This window comes from Callospermophilus lateralis, chromosome 5 (genome assembly GCF_048772815.1).
Source record: "Callospermophilus lateralis isolate mCalLat2 chromosome 5, mCalLat2.hap1, whole genome shotgun sequence".
NCBI classification, from domain to species: domain Eukaryota; kingdom Metazoa; phylum Chordata; class Mammalia; order Rodentia; family Sciuridae; genus Callospermophilus; species Callospermophilus lateralis.
This window is the reverse complement of record NC_135309.1, coordinates 147,168,028-147,192,593: the sequence shown is the minus strand read 5'-3', so window position 1 is coordinate 147,192,593 and position 24,566 is coordinate 147,168,028. Positions and strand designations below refer to the sequence as shown.

At 34.6% G+C, this 24,566-nt stretch overlaps 1 protein-coding gene across 1 annotated transcript in view; it reads right to left on the bottom strand.

Annotated features, from left to right (window-relative positions):
- Positions 1 to 24,566, bottom strand: part of Wdr70 (WD repeat domain 70) — a 299,382-nt gene that overhangs the window by 188,875 nt on the left and 85,941 nt on the right. Inside the window, exons 8-9 of the mRNA XM_076857389.2 lie at positions 24,217 to 24,370; positions 4,291 to 4,367 (exon numbers count right to left, since the gene is read on the bottom strand). Coding sequence (XP_076713504.2) covers positions 4,291 to 4,367; positions 24,217 to 24,370 — 231 coding nt within the window. The remainder of the gene's footprint in view (positions 1 to 4,290; positions 4,368 to 24,216; positions 24,371 to 24,566) is intronic.

Below are 24,566 nucleotides of genomic sequence, written 5' to 3'. Positions count from 1 at the left end.
GCTACAGTGTCCCAAGATGGAGTTGTGCTAGGCATGGGTTCCTGGGTGGGTTAACAGGGCATTGCTGGGCCTAACCTGGGCCCACGGATACACATGTTTCAAACTCTCATGGGAAGATTTCCCCAGAATCTTCTGAGCAAGTAGTATTGACAACACTTCCTCTCTGTTTCCTTTACCTACATGTCATCATTGCCAGTGAATGGTGTTTGTTTGTTTGTACTGAGGACTGAAACCAGGGTAACTTAATCACTGAGCCACATCCCCAGACCTTTTTATTTTTTTTATTTTGAGATGGGAGTCTCCCTAAATTGCTTAGGGCCTCCCTAAGTTGCTGAGGTTAGTTTTGTACTTGTGATCCTCCTGTCTCAGCCTCTTGAGTCATTTGGATTACATGTGGTCATCATCATGCCCAGCTAATGTTTTTAATACTACACGTACAACATGACGTTGTCCCAGACCATGGAAGACTAGTAAAAATTAGGTCTCACTGTGGTTTTCTGGTTTGATAGTGGGTGGTTGGTTGGTTGGTTGGTTGGTTAGTTTGGCAATTCTGGAGATCAAACCTGAGTGCATGAGAACCAAGCACTCTTCTGCTGAGCTATATCCTCTCAGCTCTTGATCTTTTAAAAAGTCTCTGGTTCTTATTTTTTACCAGCTGTTACACAATTCAATCCCAAAGACTTATTCAGTCATTTTTCACAAATGGTCACAGCCAGTGGTTCCTCCTTTCACTCTATCCTAAATCCACTTGCTCTGTGCCTACCTGTTTTCTTTTCTTTATTTTTTTTAATTGCTATTCATCTGTATTTCCTCTCTCCCCTGACTGTGGAAGAAGCCGATTTTCTACTTTCTCCTCCTCACTAAAACCTTTAAAATGCATGAACATTTCACAGTGAGTTACTATAGAAAATTAAAAAAGAATAGCCAACTCTACAAAGATAACAAAACTTGACAAAAGTTATCTTTTAGCTCACCTAAAAGTAATCTGGAAACAGGAATATAATATCCAGTCCCATTTATGCTAATGAGATCTTGGAGATAAAAAAAATGACCTTTTATTTAAAGCAGCACACTGTTCTCTTTGTTTAGTTTTTACTTAGGAATGTGTTAGGGAGACCCACACCAACTCCCTCTAAGAGGAACTATGGAACCATCCATGGGCCTGTAAATATTGTTTACTACTAATTATATCAGGTCATTCTTCCAGCACAGCCAGAATAACCCCATGCCTCTCAAAGCAATTAGAGTTTCCTGGAGAGCATAAAGACCCACTCACTACCACAAGTTCTTTTCATGATCCTCCTCATAATCAGGTAATGTGCAAGTATCATCACAGCAGTGCTCTGTAGGAGAACTCCAAGGCAAAGGAAATCTGTCCTCTGATAGGAAGCATTTTGCGGAGTATTCTTTATAAGATGAGGTTTTATATCCATTCCTTATATAAAAGTGATTTGTGCCCTGTAGTATCTGTATCTATAAGTCAATCACCATCATCTTTGTGATTACCACTCACAAACTTGTGTACAGCCATTCACAGTACATTTACATTCTGACTCAGCCACTTAGAATCATATGTCCTTGGAAAAGTCACAATCAGATCATTTGGAATACACAATAACACTACTGCCTACAAACCTCATTGCTATGAGGAAAAAATAAGACAATGCTCAGCACACATAAAGTGTACTGAACACTTCTGGCTCATAGAAGTACTCAATGAATATTAACTATTATTAGCTATTAATCTCAGTAGTAATTCATTGAGAAATGTTAACAAAATGTAGAGAGACCATTCCTATTAATTAAATTTTCAATATTATGAAAAAGATTGGGTATTCTTTAATGGCTTCTCTTATCATTACATTAAAATCCAAGCCTTTTTCATTTAACCTAAAACATCCTATATGACTGGTCCTTGCCTTCCTCTCCAAACTCATTTCCTATCATTCTCACCCTTCCCAACAGCCCCCCAAAATCAACTACCCTGGTATTTCTTTCCCTCAAACATGTTTCATTGCATGCTCATCTTAAGGTTTCTAAATATGCTATCATTTTGGCCTGGAAAGCTCTTTCCCTGTGGTGGTCTCCTTTGCATGATTTAAGTCTCACCTGCAGGATGACTTCCTCAGAAGCTTTCACTGTCCTATGTGTTCTTTTTCTCTTATTTGGTCTATTCTTTTGCTTAAACTGAATTTTTAACACTAGTTACTACATTTAACTATATGTAAAAGAATAAAACTAGACCAATGTCTTTCACCCTCCACAAAAAATCAATCGAAGTGGATCAAAACCTAGGAATTGGACCAGAAACTTTGCAACTGCTAGGAAAAAAAATGGGGTCATCCCTCCAAGACCCTCACAGATACTGAATTCCTTAACAAGACCCCTAAAACTCAAGAAACAGAATGAAAAATTAAGAAGTGGGACAGCATCAAATTAAAAAGTTTCAAACAGCAAAGAAAACAATTAAAAATTTGAAGAGACAGCCTATAGAATGGGAGAAAATGTTTGCCACCTACTCGTCTGAAAAGGGCATTAATGTCCAGAATTTATAAAGAACTTAAAAAACTACACACACACACATACACACACACACACACACACACACACACACACACCAAATAACCCAAAACAATAAATGGGCAAATGAACTAAACATACGCTTCTCAAAAGAGGAAATACAAATGGCCAACAAATATTAAAAAAAAATGTTCAACATTTCTAGCAATCAGAGAAACACAAATCTAAATTACATTGAGATTTCATCTCACTCCAGTTAGAATGGCAATCTCTGAGAATATAAATAATAATAAATGCTGGTGAGAATGTGGGAAAAAGGACTCATACATTGTTGGTTAATCTGTAAATTGGAAAGCAGTTTGGAGATTCCTCAAAAGAGCAGAAATAGAATGACCACATAGCCCAGCTATCCCACTCCTTGGTATTTATCCAAAAGAACTAAAACCAGCATACTATGGTGATACAGGTACATCAATGTTTATAGCAGTGCAATTCACTGCAGACAACTTATAGAACCGGTCCAGTTGAATACATAAAGAAAAATTGGTACATAAACACAATGGAGTATTATTCAGCCACAAAGAAGAATGAAATTATGGCATTTGTTGATAAATGGATGGAATTGGAGAACATCATGCTAAGTGAAATAAGCCAGACTCAGAAAGTCAACTGTCAAATGTACTCTTTCATATACAGAAGCTAGAGCAAAATAAGGAGGAAAAAAATGTGTGGGGGGGAATACCATTAAAATAGAAAGCAGATCAGTGGAGTAGAAGAATGAGAACAGAGAAAAAACTGAGGGGAGAAAAGGAAGTAGTATTAGGGACTGAAATGGAGCAAATTATATTCCATGCATATACGATTATGTCAAAATAAAACCCACAATTATGTAGAACTATAATGTACTTCTAAAAACATTTTTAAAAGAAAAGTTTGAAATTTTTAAAAAATACTGTATTATTGATTTTTTGGTATGTCTATACCTTCTCTGTCTTCTAGCACTCACTTCCATGTAGTCAGAAACTTCACTGAAAGTGTACTTACACACAGTGAACATGCTATACATGGTGAATGAACCAAGTATCTGACTGATCTTCCAGAGCTTAACTCTCAGTTAATTACTTTTCTCGGAGACAAAAGGTCAGAAAAAGGTAAATCAAACTAAAAATCACCCTAATTTATTACTGTCATTTTTCTTTAAAAGTTGGTTTTGTGTGTGTGTGTAATGGAAGTGTATGGTTAAAAGTTTCACTGATCTCACATAGAATTATGGTTGAAAAAAGCCCAACTTAATATCATTTCAGATAGATAAATCTTTTTTTTTTTTTTTTTTTTTTTTACTGTTTATTTTTTAGTGGTCGTTGGACACAATATCTTTATTTTATTTATTTATTTCTATGTGGTGCTGAGAATCAAACCCAGGGCCTGGCACGTGCTAGGTGAGCACTCTACCACTAAGCCACAATCCCAGCCCATAGATAAATCTTTACTGTAAGAAGCAAGAAATTATTACTACAGTTTCAAAGTTATTTAATTATATAAATATGATCCTTTATGTCCTGTGATAAAATTCTACTGGGATTCATATCAACTCTCATTTTCATAGTGTTCATATTTATTTAATTAAACCTTATACTAAAACCAAAGCTAAAACCAAAGTTAAGAATAAGAATATATAAATATCAGGATTCCTTATACTGTTTCTTTTACTGTTTTTTGTTTTTTACTGTTGAAAAATACTCAATTAGATAAATTATCAACAATACTCACGCATCATTTGAGCAAGTCATAAATTCTCCCTTTATTTTGGGATGCCATGAGCCAGTATGAAGCATTGCTGTGTGACCCTTGGAAAAATAAAGACAAAGGGAATAAAAGATGTTTTTAAAAGGTAAACAATAAATTGATGAGAAACTGACATCTCACATTAAAAACTTTTTTTCTTCTCAAAAACATATTATTTTAATTATAAGCTTATACTATTTTATCCCAATTTTATCTCATAACATGTTTTGCTTTTTTCATTTTGTTAATCCAATTGCGAATACCCCCTGCCAACTCTCAAAATTAGCACAATGCTTTCTTGCAACAGGTACTTAATAAGGTGGGAAATTAAGAGAATAATAATACACTCTGATTAGGGGAAAAAAACATAATAAGAAGGACAGATTGTACCTTCAATAAAGATCATGATTCTTTTCTACAATGAAAAATAATTAATAATAATAGAAAGCATTTACAAATAAGTACAACAAAGGCAAGAAATGTGGGTTCCACATTTCCTAAAATTGTGTCCATAATCTTGTCTACAATATATCTGTAACAGTAATTATGGGAAATGAAAAAAACATGTAAAATGATTTTGGAAAATTAATTCTACAAAATATATAGAATATAAAAATACTAGAATTATGAAGTTGGAATAAAAATTGATAGATACTCCAAATCAACCACAGAGTACAGATTAAATATTGTATAAAAATAAAACATACACATACACATACCCACCCCTACCAGTCCCAGGGAACAAAATTCACTAGAATGGTGTCCTATGGTTAACTCAGGTTCAGATGGGACACAAAAAAGCCTAATACTTTTTAGTGTAATAGTGGCAGTGTCTCTTACTCTGACAATGTCCAAAATAAAACTATGCTTAAAACAGCAAAATTATATATTAAAAGTGGTCTACAGGAAAAATAAAGGTACTAGAAAGAATGAATTAGAATAATATGTGGGCGTAGAGATCATCTCTAGTCCATGTTGCTCAATGCCTCAAATTGTATTTGGCCAAGTCCTGCCATTCTGCTCAAGTTTACAGGGTATAAATGGGGAGATACCACAAAGGTAGAGAATCTTGGCCTGCAATAGGAAGGCATAAAATTAAAGTAATGCCCACAGGGACCATTAGAAAGTTTAAAATCCCATTTCCCAATTAAGACCTGCATATCCAAGCATCTACTTGACATTTCCACCTGCATAACAAAAGCATCTCAAACATAATAAGGAGATCTTGATTCTTATTGTCTAAATCATTTCCAATTTTTTTTCCAGGTTCTCAAGCAAAAAACTTGGAAGTCAACTTTGAATACTTCCATAACCCTAATTCTAAAATTTTCTACCCAACTGGATTCAATCCAAAAGCTAGTCTTGCCAATTCTATCCAAAATGTGTCTCAAATCTATCCACTTTTCTCTTTTTCACCACTATCATTTGTCTATGACTCAACATTATCTCATGGTTCTAAATCAGTTATTATATACTGGAACAGATAGATTTGTTACTACTACTCTCTCTACTTTTACCTTAACATTCTGTTTCACATAGCAATCAGTACAATCCTTTAAAAATATAACTATAAACATGACACTCTTCTGCCTGTAACCTTTGCTGGTTTTTTAATCTCTACAGTTTAAACAAATTACATTTCCTAGCCCCTGGTTTCCTTGCAAATTCACTTATTTTGTGTCCATTCCTGCCCAAAAAGTACCACCCACTGCCCTCTTTTCCCATATCAAATACATGCTTTTCCATCTACTAGAACTTTTATTTACCCCTTTCTCCTGATAGTTCCTTCTCATTCTTCCAATCTCAGTTTACAGGTCAGTGGTTCAAATAAGTATTTCCTGGCTCTCAATTTAAGTAAACATGGTGCATCTCATTGTTCTTTCCCAAACACCTGTCCATTTCCTTAATAATAGCTAGCATGATTTGTAACTCTTTATTCATTTGCTATTTGTTAAAGGATGTTAAAAATTCTACATATTCATGATCAAATATAGATGGGGAACCCTAAAATTTAACATAAAAAGAAAAAATGAATTTTACTATATTTCAGATAAGCAAAACATACATCAAAAGACTAAACAGAAGATAGTAACTATATACCCTGTAGTGAGCTGAATGGTGGCCACAAAAAAGATATGTCCATATCCTAGTCCACGGAACTTGTGAATGTAACCTCTTTTGGAAAAAGTATCTTCAGACATAAGTAGGAATCTCTAGGTGAATTATCTAAATCCAATGATGTATATCCTTATAGGAAAGAGAAGAAAAGACACAAAAAGAACACTATGTAAAGCAGAGACTGCAGTTATGTACCCATAAGCCAAGAAACATCTGGAGTCAACAGAAGCTGAAAGAAGAAACGAACTCCCCTCCCCATTAAGAATCACTGGAGGAAGTGTGACCCGGCGAATACCTTGATTTCTGACTTCTGCACTACAGAACTTAAAAAGTACAGATTTCTTATTTATTAAAATTACCGTGTTTGTGGTAGTTATGTATAGTAGCCCGACAAACCTAGAAAATAGTCTCCGTCTGAGACCCAAAGGATTGTAAATAAACAGTGAATTCCAGTTAGCACATTTGTTTCTTTTCTGTAATGGTATGCATTAACAATGATGAAACTGCTTTCAAAATAGCAAAGAATTAAGCCAATGAACAAATACGTTGAGGATAATGTGAGTAAGGTTTCTCATGATTGTATGGTATATGTTTGAAATTAGGGACGATATGAATTCTTGATTTTTAATAAGTAGATTTGAATAAATACAGTTGTGTGTATCTGTTATTCTTGAGCTCTATATACTGAAAATGACTAAAAACAATACACTCTAGCAAAACTAGCACAGAAATCCTGGATTTAAAAAATCATTCCGTAATAAAAGGAACCTGGAGAAATTACTACTTATAGGGCCAGGATTTGCTATTTGTTAAAGGATGTTAAAAATTCTACATATTCATGATCAAATATAAATAGGAAACAGAGGAACATGGAATATGTTATTGTGTCAAAAAATAAGAAAGCACTGCAGAAGTGATGGAGATATATGAAAAAAAGAAAAAATACAGGTTAAATGGGCTTTCACTGGCTAAGTCAGAAAGAGCTGGGACATCAAAATACATGAAGATAGTAAAAGATTATAAACCATTGACTAAAGTAAGAACCCTTGAATACATACTAATATAATGAATAAGTAAACAAACAGAAGAAAAAACTCTTCCTTACAGTGGAATGCTACCCAATAAACATAAAATGAATGACAGAGTTAGAAAGATAATTATTTTATAATCATCACAGTAATAACCACCTCAGGCAAGAATCATCAAGGAATGCTAAAACTAGTGGAGGAAAGTCTGAAAATGAACAGGACATTTATTTGGCTTCAAAATCTTTATGAAAATTACTCGATAATTACAAAGAAGAAATAGCTTTATAGCAAAGAATCCTGCTAGACACCACCTTAAACAAGCGATCCAGGTTAACATCACTAATATTGACACAAACTAATATCATGTACTTCCTTATATGAAGAAATAAGGACACAATATTATTTCTGTGACAGTTCTTCTAAAAATGCAAAAGCAGACCCAATTATAAGATGAAAACCAGGTAAAACCAAATTCCATATTCTATAAAATAACTGACTTAGTCTTCCAAAAGGTCAAGATAAGAAAACACCAAAAAAGGCAGAGAAGTCTTCTCAAATTAAAGGAGACAAAATACATAATATCTATACACAATGTGTGCTCTGCAGAAATAGTTATAAAGATTGCAGGGAAACCTGAATTCCAGTGAAACCTGAATATAAACAATGATCCCTGGGCCGGGCGTGGTGGCGCATGCCTGTAATCCCAGTCACTCAAGAGACTGAGACAGAAGGATCGAGTGTTCAAAGCCAGTTTCAGCAACCTAGCAAGGCCTTAAATAACTCAGTGAGACTCTGTCTCTAAATAAAATACAAAATAGGGCTGAGGATGTGGCTCAGTGGTCGAGTGCCTCTAAGTTCAATACACAGGACCAAAAAAAAAAAAGAATGATCCCTAGTTAGCACATATAGACCAACTGGAATAGAAACAAGAAAGGCTTTAAAAATTAAATCAACATTAGAAAGAAAAACAGCTCATAGGCAGCGCATTAGAATCTGAAGTCTAAAACTAATGAGGTTGACTGTCCATACAGACACACATGTGCAGGCACACTCATACCATCATGATTAACAATCAAAAATGGTACCAAGCAGAGGTTTGACACAGGACTCAGAATCTCTTAACACAATTTAAAATATCAAGGCTACAACCCAAAATTAAACATACAAACAATGAGAACAACCTAACCAGCTCTCAAGAAGACAGACAAAAGACGCCACCACAAAATAACTAATTAGAACAAATTTTAAAAATTTTTAAAAAGATGCCACCACAAGAAAACCAAAATGATGGAATTATCAGAGAAGAACTTCAAGTCAGTATTTATACCCATACTACAAAAAGAGAAAGGAAACACTTTTGAAACAACAGTTATTTTTGGAGACAGGGTCTTGCTAAGTTGCTTACGGCCTCACTAAGTTGCTGAGGCTGCTTTAAACTTGTGATCCTCCCGCCTGAGCGTCCCAAGCCACTGAGATTATAGATGTAAGCCATTGTTCCCAGCAAATGTGTTCTGGTTTTGATATGATCTATCCCATAAAAGCTCCTGTTAATGCAGGAATATTCAGAGGTGAAATGATTAGATTATGAGATGTAACCTAATCAATCCATTCTAGATTTAAAATTGCAGACACATCATAATCTATTAAAGTTAAAAATAAAGGTCTTAAAATAAACAGACAGAAATATAAATCATATTACATATAGGAAAACAATATTTTAATTACTATAGATCACTCATCAAAAATAATGAAAGTCAGAAGGAATTAAGACAAATTTTAAATACTAAAAGACAAATAATGCTTTTGTTGTTGTTGTTGTTGTTGAGATTGAAATCATAGGCATTCAACCACAGAGCTACATTCCCAGTTCTTTTTTGGAGACAGAGATTCACTAAGTTGTTGAGGGTCTCATTAACTTACTCAGGCTGCCCTGAACCTGCCATCCTCCTGTCTCAGCCTCCTCAGTCACTGGGATTACTGGCAAGTGCCACAAGGTCTGGCAAATACTTTCAATTTAAATGCACAAAAAATGCCCTTTCCAGACTAAAGAAAAAAGAAAAGAAATAGGAACATTCTGAGATGAAAGAACTATAAAATGACACCACCACTAAATCTGTTTTTGAAAAATGCTTCCGGGGGGGTATATCATATCAAAACCATAACACATTTGCTAGGTACAGTGCCTTACATCTGAATAGCTTGGTGTGGGGTGTTTTTGGAATCAATTACCCAGAAATACTGAAGGATGATTGTCTGTGTATGGTGAGGACGGGAATCATGCATAACATTTCTTAGAGCCACCACTTGAAAAAAAACTATGAAAAGCCATAACAAAAAGCCAGCAAGCTAAACAGAATTTTAACAATGTTGAAAGAAGTAAAAAATGATGAAGCTAGGAACAAATAATAGAAAAGACAAGCAGAAAATAAAATGGCAGAACTAAATAAACCAGCTATATGAATAATTACACTAAAATTAAGTTGTCTAAAAACACCAATTAGAAGACAATGGTTGTCATTACAGACTTAAAAACTAAAACAAGGCCCCAAAATAGACTTTTTCATAAATCTCACCTGAAGCGTAGATATGGATAGTTTAAAAATTGAAGATGAACAATGGGTGTGATGATGCACACCTGTAATCTCAGCCACTAGGGAGACCGAGGTGGGAGGATCTCAAATTCAAAATCAGCTAGGCAACTTAATGAGACCCTGTCTCAAAATAAAAAATAAAAAAGGGGTGTGGATATTACTCAGTGCTAGCGAGTTCCTGGGTTAAATCCCCAGTAGTACCTAATAATAATAATAATAATAATAATAATAATAATAATAAATTAATGGAAAAGGATATAGCAAATACCTTGATACACAGCCTTGCATTTACTATTCCCTGTTTCTACATGGCTCTTGCAACAACAAACATTTTATTGATTTATTTATCTAGACATACATGATAGTAGAGTATATTCTGACATATTATACATACATGGAGTATAACTTGTTCTGATTTCCTAATTCCCATTTTTGTGGTTGTACATGATGTGGAGTTACACTGGTGGTGTAGAAGAGTTGTGTCTGATTCAATCCATTGTCTTTCCTAGTCCCATTCCCCATCCCTTCCTTCATTCCCCTTTGTCTAACCGACCAAACTTCTATTCTTCCCTCCACCCTCCTTACTGTTTGTTAACATCCACATATCAGAGAGAACACTTGGCCTTTGGTTTCTTGGGATTGGTTTATTTTGCTTAGCATGATAGTCTCCAGATCCATCCATTTTGCCAGCAAAAATCATAAAGTCATTCTTCCCTATTGCTGAATAATATTCCACTGTGAATAGATAACACATTTTCTTCATCCATCTGTTGACAGATGAGTAGGACTGTTTCGTAGCTTAACTATTGTCAACTGAGCTGCTATGAACTTTAATGTAGCTGTGACACTGTAGTATGCTGATTTTAATTCCTTTGGGTATAAGCCAAGGAGGGAGATAACTGGGTCAAATGGTGGTTCCATTCCAAGTCTTCTGAGGAATCTCCATTCTGCTTTCCAGAGCGGTTATACCAATTTTTAGTTCTACCAGCAACTTATGAGTGTACATACCTTTTCCCCCACATCCTCAACAACATTTATTGTTACTTATATTCTTGATAATTGCCATTCTGACTGGAATGAGATAAAATCTCAGTGTATTTAGTTTACATTTCTCTAATTGCTAGACAAGTTGAACATTTTTTCATATATTTGTTGACCATTCATGTTATCTGCTGTCAAGTGTCTATTCAGTTCTTTAGCCCCTTTATTGATTGGGTTATTATTTATTTATTTATTTTGGTGTTAAGTTTTTTGAGTTTGTTATATATCCTAGAAATGAATGCTCTATCTGAGATGCAAGTGGCAAAGATTTCCTCCCATTCATCGCTTTTTTTTTTTTTTTTTTGGTACTGAGGATTGAACCCAGGGGTGCTCAATCACTGAGCCATATTCCCGGCCCTTTTTTTTATATTTTATTTAGAGACAGGGTCTTGATGAGTTGCTGAAGCAACTCGTGATCCTCCTGCCTTAGTCTTTCTAGCCGCTGGGATTACACACATGTGCTACCACGCCCAGCTCCATTCTTCACATTCTTAATTGGTTCCTTTGCCGTGAAGAAGTGTTTTCGTTTGATACCATCCCATTTACTGATTCTTGATTTTACTTCTTGCACTTTAGGATTCTTGTTGAGGAATTCAGTTCCTAAGCCAACATGATGGAAAGTTGGGCCTACATTTTCTTCTAGTAGGTATAGATCCTTGATATACTTTGAGCTGAAAACAAACATTTATTTTTCACAGTTCTAGGGGTTGGTAACTCCAAGACCAATGTGCCAGTAGATTCAGTTTTCAGTAAGGACTCTCTTCGTGGCTTAAAGATGGTCGCCTTCTCTTGCATCTGATGATGTGGGGTCTTTTCCTCTTTTCTTAAGGATATCAATACCATCATGCAGGTTCTACCCTGTTGATCTCATCTAAACCTATAACCTGACAAAGGCTCCTCCTCATACTATCACATTGAGGGTTGGGGCATCAACATACAAATTTGGAGGGGGGTAGGGACGCAAAATTCAGTACATAATAAGTACAGATAAAAACCTACAGCTAACAACATATTTGATGGGAAAACATACGCATACACACACATACACACCCCTGAATGTTTCCTCCAAACATCAGAACTTAGGCAAGGAAGTCTACTAGCACCATTCCTTCTCAATGTCATAATGTCATTCTGAAAATCTTAATAAGTACAGTAAGGCATGAAAAAGAAATAAAAGGCTGTCAGATTATAAAAGAATAGATAATATGTTTGCTATAAAATGCAATGTCTATGTACAAAATTCTACAAAGTCTTCAACTGATGAGTTTAATGTAAGATTTCAGAACACAAGGTCAACATACAAAAAAAATCAATAGTATTTCACCAAAAAACAATTAGAAAGCAAATATATGTAAATATATGTGCATACATAGTACACACATACCATTTATGATAACACAGAAAAGTGAAATACTTGGATATAAATTTAATATGTTAATGATCTCTATGCTGAAAAGTGTAAAGCCCAACTGAAAGAAAGAAAAAAAAAATCTAAACTAGTGGAGAGATATGCTGTGTTGATAGATTGGAAGACTCAATGCAGATGTCAATTTTCTCTAAATTGGATTTTTATATTCAAAATAATGCCAAATAATTTCAACAGGATTCTTTGTAGATATGAATAATACAGTTCTAATTTGTGTGAAAAAGTAAAGAAATTAAAATAATCAAAGCCATTTTTAAAAAGAAGAACAAAGTTGAAACAATCATGCTACCAAATTTTTGAAAAATACCAAAAAGTTGGAGTAACATAGAGGGTAATATCAGTGAAAGGATAAACACTGTAAAAAGCAGAATTTAGAACCCAGAAATAGATCTACTCAAATTTAATCAACTAATATTTAACAAAGATGCAAAGTCAACTCAATAAAGGAAGCAGTCTTTTCAACTAAAACAATTAGTGATTCATATGCAAAACAGAAAAATAACTTCCACCTTTCTTCATCTCATATACAAATATTAAATCAAAATAAATCATAGCCCTAAATGTAAAACATAAAATAGAAAAACTCCTGCTAGGGTTTAGATATGAGATATCCCCTAAAAGCTCATGTGAGACAATAAATATTCAGAGGTGAAATGATTAGACTGTGAGAAGTGTAACCTAATCAGTGTATTGATTCATTGATATGGATTAACTGTATGGTAACTACACGAAAATAGAATGAAGCTGGAGGAAGTAGGTTACTGCAGGTATGCCTTTGGGTTTTATATTTTCTCCAAGGTGAGCAGAGCTCTCTCTGCTTCCTGGCAGTCATGAACTAAGCAGTATTCCTCCTCCATTCCCTTTTTCCATGATGTTCTGCCTCACCCAGGCTCAGCTGGCCAACCATGAACTAAACTTCTGAAACCATGAGCCAAAATAAACTTTTCTTCTTCTAAGTAGGTCTTGTTGGATCTTTTGGTCACAATGATGAAGAATTAACTAACACAACCCCTAAAAGGCAAATTAGAGAAAAATCTTTGTGACACTAGGTTTGGTAAAGAGTTAAACACCAAAAATAAAATCCATGGAGAAAATAATTAATAAACTAGACTGAATAAAAATTCAAATAATTTTGCTTTGCAAAATGAATGGTCAAACAAGCCACAGACTGGGAGAAATATTTCCAAAGCACAAATTCAAAAAAGATTTCTATTCAGAATGTATTTTTTAACTCTGAAAAACAAACTCTAGTAAGACATACACCCTCTTACCCAAAATGGGTAAAAATATTAAATAGACATTTCACCAAAAAAAATATAAGGATGAGAAGGATGAAGAAATGCTCAATACCACTGATCATTAGGAAAATGCAATTTAAAACAATGAGATCCACTAAACACTTATTAGAATGGCTGAATTCCAGAAAATTGACAATATTAATTGCTAGCTAAGTTGAAAAGCAACAGGAACTCTCATTTATTCCTGGGGGGAATCCAAAATGGTGTAACTACTTTGTAAGACAGCCAGGCTGTGTCTTACAAAGTTAAACAAAATACAATCACATAATCAGCAATAAGGCTCCTAAGTATTCACCCACTTGATTTGAAAGCATTCATTAAAAAAACCTACACACAATTGTTTAGCATCTTTATTCATAAACCACTGCAGGTAGAATATGTTTTGCCAGTGATTTAGATATGAGGGAAGAACAGTTGAGATGTAGAACTCAAGTTTTTGGATTCATCAATTGATCAAACAGAATGTAATTTATTGTGATCAAGACAATTACAGAATAAACAGGTCTAAAAAGGAAAAAAATCACAATTACCTTTTTCTTTTATTTCTTTAAGTTGTTGATGGACCATTATTTTATTTGCTTATTTATATGTGGTGCTAGGAATCAAACCCAGTGCCTCACATATATGAGGCAAGCACTCTACCGCTGAGCTAGAACTCCAGCCCCACAATTTCCTTTTTTGACAAAGTAGGTTCCAATGCCTACTTTACATCTAAAGGAGATTGTTAAATTGATAGTTGGTAATACTGGAGTGGTGAAAAGACAAGGCTGGAACTATAAATTTGTAAAACAACAGTGTCTATAAATAGTATTTAAAGCTGTGTGACCAGATGAGGTCAATCAGGGAGCAAGTAAAAATACTAAAGAGGGCTCAGCATAGAGCCCTGGGTAATTCCAATATTTAGTAATTGAAAGAAGAAAGGAGAAGCAAAAACCAAGAATGAAAAGGAGCATTCCATGAGATATGAGAAAAAAACGAGGGGGAGTTCAGCAAATTGCTGGATGTAGTAGCATATGCCTGTAATTCCAGTGACTCAGGAAGCTGAGGCAGGAGGATTTCAAGTTCAAAGCCAGTCTTGGCAAGATCCTTCTCAAAATAAAAATAAATAAAAAGGGCTGGGGATAGAGCTCAGCGGTAGAGCACCGCTGCATTCAATCCCCAGTACCATCAAGAGAGGATGGTGAAGGGGGGAGTAGTAAATTGGAAGTCAAGTCAAGTCAAGGAGGGGAGAAGAATCAACTGTATCAAATGTTTGGAGAGTTAAAGTATTATAGGAACTCAGAAATGACCATTGGATGTGACATAATAAAATGGCAATAATACAGAACTGGATTAAATTAACTTCAATCTGGTACAACTAAGGTTCTGAAATACATTAAAGATTGGCTCACTAAAATTTATAGGATTGTCAGGGATCATATTAATCTCTTTTCAAAAATATAAATTTATCTGCTAATGTTTAAGAAAAAAATTCAATTACTAGTATCTGATCTAAATTAGTAACTTTGGACCAGGAAAAATAGCTCATGATTTGCAATAAAAAGAGCATCCCAATAACCCAAGATATGCCCATCCTTTGAGGACTTAGATCCAAAACTGCCTTGGCTTTTTCAATCTGGCACACTACTCCACTCTCTTAATTCCTCTCCTCTGCTTAATTTAACTCCATCTCCACTGACATCCCTGCCTGATCTCTTAATCTGAGGCACAGTCTGCTTACCTCCCAGTCAGTTCCTGGTTTACCAAATTCCCTCTTCTTACTCCCAGACTCAGGGACTCTTTAGATGGCTGCTACTCCATTGGGTCCTTCAAAGCTTACTTTCTTTTCTCTGTTCAAATAGCTACCCAACACCCTGACCCTGAAGGCAAACCTCAGAACACAGACCTTTTACTGGAATTTGTTGATAAGAGGTGAATAGCATCTTGGAATATAAAAAGTATTTTTAAGAGAACTATAAGAAAATAACCCTATTACAGAAGATGTTAAAATAAAGAGACACCTTCACTATTAAGAACAAAGAATAAGAACACAGATAGTAGGTTAAATTGAAAAATAATCCAAAAGACTATGAATGCTGTTTCTTGCTTGTAAAGATAGGACCATGACAAAGGCAGTGGGAATGTTAAGTGGCCCTGTGTGAAAACAGTGACCAAAATAAGTCATAACAAAATGAAGTTCAACTAAGGATTCTTAAATGGATCTAAACAGATTCAGTACCAAGGATAACATTTGTGGAAAAAAATTTAAAGTGACACCTATTAAAGAATAATTAGTGACTAAAACACTTTTTCATAAAATAAACTAGTTTTTCTCTCTCCCTCTTTATTTAAATATAGGCCCTTCAAAAAAAATCCCTTTATTTAACAGCCCTAACTGAAAATAGTCCCAAAGAAAGAATTGACTATTTGTTTCTCATAATATTCCTTGCTTTGCATAAAGAGGGCATTATTTATCCATGACCAATACTCTTTCCTACACACACAATACATATGCTGCTATACTAAACTATGTATCTCTTGTGACAATAGTTATAAAACAGCTTCAGGCTAGAATGCTATTTGCAGTCACAGAATAATGTAAGGTTCCATGATCCTCAAAATGAAAGTATCCATGTCTTTGGCACGGTGAGCTAATTAACAGAGCCAACTCCTATGAGGAGATGAAATGCAGGAGAGACTACACTTTGATCTTCTTCTGCAGAGTCCATTCACAGGCTTTTAGGAATTGCCAAACTTCTTGAAACTATAAGCAAACTTTTGTGTGAGTACATTCCACTGGGGAGTTAATGTTCATAGTACTGATTCAGGAACCAGCATACATTTTTCTCCAAAGAGTCAAATACCAAGTATTTTAGGTTCTGTGGGTCACCTGGTCTTGGTTGCAAGTACTCAATTCTACCACTGAAGTGAGTACAAAAGGAGGCACACAATGATAAATTAATGAAAAAGGCTATGTTGTAATAAAACTTTTAATTACAAAAACAAGATGGAGACTGGATTGGGTGCACAGGTCATAAATTGCCTACCCCTATATAATCCGTTACTCTTAGTCATCTCCTTCCATCAATCAAGACTCTAAAGCCCAAGTACTTCTAAATTCTGAGCAATTTTAATAGCCATTTAAATACATCAAAAAGATAAATCCCATCATCTTTGACCTACTCACTTTCAATGATCTATTCTAACATATTTCATCAGCCCTAACTATGGCTAATTCTGCCATTGTCACAAATGATTTCTGAAATCATGAACTCTCAGTATTTATTGATTTAAGAATTATGGATCACCAGATATTCTCTAGGTTCTAGATATTCCATTTATTGGCCCACATAACCATTTATGTTCCAGCTCCTGAACTTTTTGTATTTTCAATATCCTAAACTTCAACTGTTTTTGCACCTTAATCCTAAATCTCCTTTTGTTGAACTTCAATTCCTACATCACTGACCCAATCCAAACACCCTAAAACCTAAATAGGATTCAAGAATATTACATGAATATACAGATTAATTGTCTACAAATTTATAATCTGTGGCCCTTAATGGTCCCATAATTCTTCTAGTAAATTTTCTCTCAAAAACTATGAACAGCTTTTCTAAGTGTTCATGATCCAACACTAAACTAGGAAAGGACTGCCAGAAGATGGTGATACTTTCCATTCCCAATGTGGAGACACTACCTATAAGCAAATATGCCCATCCTTACTTCTTCGTTCCCATTGGGAAAACATCCCTTCTCCCACCCACAACTAACCTCTGTTCTTATGCTTGGTCACAATCCCTACTACCTCTTCAGGGATTTTCATCATTACTTACTATTTTTGATTTTGGAAAACTGTGTTAGTTTACTATTACTGTGTAACAAAGGACCATAAACTTAGGGGCTTAAAACACCCCAAATTTATTCATAGTGTTAGCAGGATAGCATTCCTTTCTGAAAAGTTTTGAAGAGAATCTACTTCCAAGTTGTTGGCAGGTTGTTGGCAGAATACAAATTCCTTGTGGTTGCAGGACTGAGATCCTCATTTTATTGCTGTCTATCAGCTGGGGACTGTTCTTAGCTTCTAGAAGGCTTATGCATTTCTTGCCACATGAATTCCTCCCCATCTTAAAAACTGGCAAAGGAAAATCTTTCTCAAGTTGAATTCCACTAGACAAAAGCCATGCCCACAAATATTTGCAAAAGTCTCTTCTTTGGCAATAGATCTTGTTGAAATGGCTAAGGAGCAATGCCTTTAAGTTTCCAAGAAGTCACTTGGTTTGGTTAGGAAGATCTGTGAGACACACCCTTAATTTCTTGGAAAAGACCATAGTGTAGATGATTATTCTTATCTTTTGGTCTTTCTGGAGTTCTACAGCCACACTGTTTTTTTCTCTATACACACCCATGTGGATACACTAAAAGTAAACCAAACTGTCTACTTTTCATTCCCTTTTAGTAAGACTTCCCTAAGTTTATCTTTCTTGTCTCATATTTCATAAGTAACAAGAAGAAAGTGAACAACACCCTCAACACTGCTTAGAAACATCCTTAGCTATGTATCCAAATCCAGCACTCAAAAGTTCTCATTCTGTCTTCAAAACCAGCAGTACACACCCCTCATGTCAAATTCTTCCCATACTTTTAGAATTTCTTCTGCTGGCATCCCCTGAAATCTGCTTTCTTTACTCAGTCTTCTTAATTAAGAAACAAACAGCACAGAGGAACTTGATGGTGAAAAGGGGTTGGAGACAATCCTGGAGAAGGACACTTAATTATATCAATCCTAGATGAACTGAAAAACTAAACTTAATAGTATCTCCATATCTGGAAGACAGCTTTACATTATAAATATAAATCTGTATGTGCATTTCTGGTAAAGTACTTGTATTTATTGTGCACAAAGTTCATACTTTATTTCACAATATCTAAGCTTTCTAATGTCCTGAGGTGACAATGTATCATAAAAGTAGACGTAATGAATTAGCCAACCTGTAGATATTGTATAACTGATAGAAAAGATGTATTTTTGGACATAGACGATAGAAAAGATGTATTTTTGGACATAGACTTGTTATACCTCTGGGAAGTGTATATCGGGACTTGTTCATTGAACTGGCAGCAAAGGGGCAGAAGGAAACACAAAGGGAAAGATGGAAGCAAGTGCAAGGATTTGCATATTTATGTGAGCCATTTATGTGTGTGCATCATCTGGCTATACTATAGACATACTGTAATTCACTGGGAATTTGCTTTCTTGCTCATAGTTTAGTAATAGAAATCTGATAATGAATTCTCTAAGAAATATTATGTTTGGTATACTCTGTTGTTTTATGTCTCATTTTAAATTGAGTATTTTTATAAAGAAACTCTGTGTGTCTTTTATTTTTTTATTTTCATTTCTTTTAACATGGACACAATATACCTTTACTTTATTTATTTATTTATTTATTTTGATGTTGAGGATTGAATCCAGTGCTTCACACATGCCAGGCAAGCGCTCTAACAATGAGTCACAGCTTCAGCCCCCTAAATTGAGTATTAAGAGAATGCATTGTGGGGGAGGGGGGCTGGGGTTGTGGCTCAGTGGTAGAGCGCTCACCTATCACATGCACGACCCTAGGTTCGATCCTCAGCACCACATGAAAATAAATAAATAAAATAAAGGTATTGTGTCCAACTACAACCAAAAAATAAATATTTTTTTAAAAAAGAGAGAAAATGCATTACTTTAGTTGTAACTCTGCGAATACATCCACCTAGAGACTTATTGCCATTTCTATCTTCAATGAAATTTTTCTCCCCAAGAATACCAGATTACAATATTTTCTAACAAATTGAGTTGGTACAGTGTATTCTTGTTTATCAAAAACATTCATGGGGCTGGGGATGTGGCTCAAGTGGTAGCATGTTCGCCTGGCATGTGTGCGGCCCAGATTCGATCCTCAGCACCACATACAAACAAAGATGTTGTGTCCACCGAAACTAAAAATAAATAAATAAATAGTTAAAAAAAAAATTCATGTAACTTTGGGGTTTTGAATTGGCAAATATTCATGATGTGTGGGAAACCACAATACATACTACAACCTCATTCACACAAAATAGGATGTTTTATATGTACACACTGGCCCTGGAAGGATATATACAATTAAACTGCTAATAACTGGATGACTTTGTTCTTTACTTGTATTCTTCTGTTTCCTGCAAGGTACATATAAACTTTTAAAACATAAAAGTTATATTAAAAACCTGGGGGGGAAAAAAACAAAAAAAAAACCCAAAGCTTAATAATAAGATTATAAGATTATTACCATTAAAGTATTAATTTACGGGGCTGGGGATGTGGCTCAAGCAGTAGCGCGCTCGCCTGGCATTCGTGCGGCCCAGGTTCGATCCTCAGCACCACATACAAAGATGTTATGTCCGCCAAAAACTAAAAAATAAATATTAAAAATTCTCTCTCTCAAAAAAAAAATTACACACATGCACACACACACACACATTTAAAAAAAAAAAAGTATTAATTTACTAGTGACCTACTAAAATATCTTCGATTTTAACTTAATTAAAAAGTTGATTAGTTATGGAGTTGTGATTTATAGGAATAACTGACCTAATAGTCACAAATTTATTAGTTTGAGGCCAAAGAGTTCCATATGAATTTCAAGCAAAATGTGTGCCAAACAGTTGGAAGTAATAGAGGAAAATACTTCCTGACTGGAAGCAATATATAAAAACTCTGATTTAGGGTAAATGACTTTTAGATGACACTATAAATACAGTTTTTAAATAATGCTTTTGAATGGTTCAAAGGTTGATTATAAGTTGATTCCTGCATATTCTTGTCCCACTTTTCTATCCACTCAAAGTTGAAGAAGTTATGTGCCATTTTCCTAGAAAAAATAACCATATATTCCATAATCTGCAGACCATTGGTCTTCATATTTTTTAAATTTTTTTTTAGTTGTAGTTGAACACAATACCTTTATTTTATTTATTTATTTTTATGTGGTGCTGAGGATTGAACCCAGCGACTCACACGTGCTAGGCAAGCACTCTTCTGCCAAGCCACAACCCATCAGCATCAGCAAAATGTGACTTTCAAAGAAAAACTTATGGAAAACTCCAACATATAAGACAGAAAAAATTGGAATTTTTTGGCTGAAATAGAAGGCCCCTGCACCTCATTCCCATACACTCCTCTATAGTTCCTGAGGCATCTGCACATAATTTCTAAGACTGTAAAATGCAAAAACATGACTCCAAGCAATCAGTGACAGAGGTTCTATGTGAGCCAAAAACATCTTTCATAGAAAAAATAGAAATAAAAGACATAGAAACTTAAATTTTAATGGTGATTATATTTAAGTGAAATTATGAATAATTTCTCTTATTTTCTATTTTTCATATTTTCTATATTCAACAGGAATTACTATTAGATATCCATTACATTTTATTTGTAAAAAGTGTAACTATAATGCACTGTTATAGTATCTAACAGCAAAAAGTAGTTCTGTACTCATACAATACTCTTAAAATATAAACACATATTTACATATTCATAAACATAAATGATTTAAAGAATTTTAGAGAAACAAGTCCTAAGAATACAAAAATTTGACAATATAATTACAAAAGCCTGTTTCATTTAAATTATATAATATTTATCATGATAGATCAAATATCTAAAATCTTTAACATTCTATTCATTGGATTTTCCAGTAAAACTTCAAATTACTAATTTCTCTTAGAATCAGAAAAGAGGCTTAAAAGTTTGTTTTTAAAGTACAATATGAAATTGTCTATTTTCAAATAATACTATTTGCATTACTAAAACCCATCACTCAAACCAATGACTATTATTAAGATATCTGTAACATTTCCTAGATAAGCAGTCAATTAATTACATTTGCTTCTGTGAAATGTAGAAAGAAAAATAAACCATGAGTTTGAAATTAAAACACAGATAATATTGGCAGCATGGGTAAGTTACAATATATAAATTACACTATATAGTAGTTTTTTATATATTGGCAAATAACTTATATATTTTTTTTTAAAGATCTAGTCCTTTGTTTTTTTAAAGAGAGAGGGAGAGAGAGAGAGAATTCTTTAATATTTATTTTTTTTTTAGTTATCGGCAGACACAACATCTTTGTTTTGTATGTGGTGCTGAGGATCGAACCTGGGCCGCACGCATGCCAGGCGAGCGCGCTACCGCTTGAGCCACATCCCTAACCCCATAACTTATATTTTTTGCTTTCCTGTATTTCTACCTAGATTTTTGGTATAAGTCTGAGAAGGCAAAAAGAGTCAGATACAGGACCAATCAGATTCTTTTCTTCTTGAAACTTTCTTAAGTAAAATTTAAAGCCTTTTTATAACATAAAAAGCCAGGGTAGCTAAAATAATTAAGAAGAATTTAGAGACTGGCAAAAAAAAAAAAAATCCCCTTTCTCATACTTTCTTAGAAGGATTGTCTACCATAACTACAAATTTTAAGGACACCTGACTTAATATATATTGTTGATTCATTAATATTGAACTCACAGTCAAGGGCACTATAGTTTATGCCTAAGTGAACGTTCACTAATACATGTATTTTCTCTATAAGAAACATCACATACTCCTTGCACTTGAAAACATAAGACAGTACTACAGCACTTCAGCAGTATGCTTGGTAGCAAAATCACCAATAATAAGCAAGAAAATGAAAGCATGACATGAAGCAGGCATAAAAAGAATACTTGATTACAGTATGAGAGCTGAAACAAAATGAGTGTCATCTTCTTCAAACTCAAATTTTGTGCCATTCTGTGCAAGCATATATCCATAAGTGACTATGAAAGTGTCATGAGCATTGATTCAGAGGTAAAAGGACCAAGTAGGCAATTTTACAAATATGGAATCCACAGCTGGGCATAGTGGCACAAGCCTATAATCCCAGCAAGTCAGGAGGTTGAGGCAGGAGGAGCTCAAGTTTGAGGCTAGCCTGGACAATTTAAGTTGCAAGACCTGGTCTCAGAATAAAAAATGAAAATGGATGGAAACATATCTGAGTGGTAAATAACCCCTGAATTCAATCCTCTGTGTGTGTGTGTGTGTGTGTGTGTATACACACAGATATACATATGTACACATATGTATACGAGACAATCCAATCTCATACAAGATCTTGATTTAGGCACAAGCCATGAAAATTAGTGTATTGAAAGTAAGTAGTATGCAGGAAGGGGGAAAAAGAGTAAAAGTAAGAATGAAAATGAAGACTCAAAATTGTGCATCAACCACACCCTCTGTGGTAGACGACACTACTATTCCCAATCTACAATCGCTTCCAACATCTATACCCTTTTTCACATAATACAGTTCTTCTCATTATATACTTGGGCAAATTTCTCCAGTCTATTGAAATTAGCCACAACCATGGGGTTTTCTTCAGCTGGTGGAATGTTAGAGGATATGATATAAGCAAAGGCTTGAAATGTACTTCCAAAGTTGGTGATTTCCCTGTGTTTGTGCCATCACTGAGAACTTCACTATTATATAGTAATCCACTGGTCTAAGGAAGAACCAAGGTGCATGGAACAGACCTAAACTTCATCTGCAGCATGCAGCCCAACCCAGTCAATCCAAAGACACATTAGCAAGAATAAACAACTGTTGTTTCACACAATAAGTTGTATAGCATTAATTGTAACTATAGTTGACTGATATTTGTACATTATTTTTAAGATATCATTATCCTATTTAAAATCTTTATCAAAAAAGGCTAATGAGACTCTCTTTCTTCTCATCTTAAAACCTAGATCATACATAATAGCTGTGTTGCCAACCGTTGGCTGCATCAGTATCTCCATCCCACGTGATATTTTCCAGTCTGATCTTGTCATTCACCCATCATATAGCAAAGTCTCCCTTTCCTTCCTCCAAATTTGGGCTGGTTCTATGATATGAAAACCTAAAGCCAGACATTAAGAAATCTACAGTTTCCGTGTTCATTCTTCATAGAAACCAGCCATCAATACCTCAAACCCCACTGTGAAAAGGCCTGAACTAGACAAGTGAAAAATAGAGAGTGACAGCAAGAGTAAAATTGAGAACAAGAGTAAAAGAGCATCTAAGTGCACAACAGGGGTGTGTTTGGGAGTAGTAAAGAGGAAAAGAAAAAGAGAAATGACATGGGACAGTGTTCCAGCTATAAGCCATGTAAGTGAGTCAATCTTGAACCCTGTAGCCATCTGATCATCCAGACAACACTACAGAAAGAAGAACCTTCCAATAAATTAATCTATATAATAATGAGAAATAATACATTGTTGTTTAAAGACACAAACTTTTGTAATGAATTTTACAGGTCAACTCAAATAAGTTTTTAATATAAATGTGTGAATTGAATTCATTAAAATATTCTGTTAAATGCTTACCTTTGTGTTGGCCATGTCCACAATATACTGGTCTCCCTTTATACATTCCATTACTTCAAAACCATCTCTATCAATCACCTTGGCCTGTGAGCTTCCAGATACAACAAGAATCATGTCTCCTGTGTTACTGTACTGTAATGACTTGATCTGATGACTATGCAAAACAAAACAAAAAAATACTCTGGTGAGACACTGAGCATAGTATTTACACTTTCGCTACACTAAGCACTGCCACAAGAAAAAGGCTATACAACTGTACAAAGTGATAATTCTACAAATCAGGAATAACAACCTCAAATAGACCGTCAACACACACTGGATATTAAGTTAGTTTCCCTTTCCCACTCACC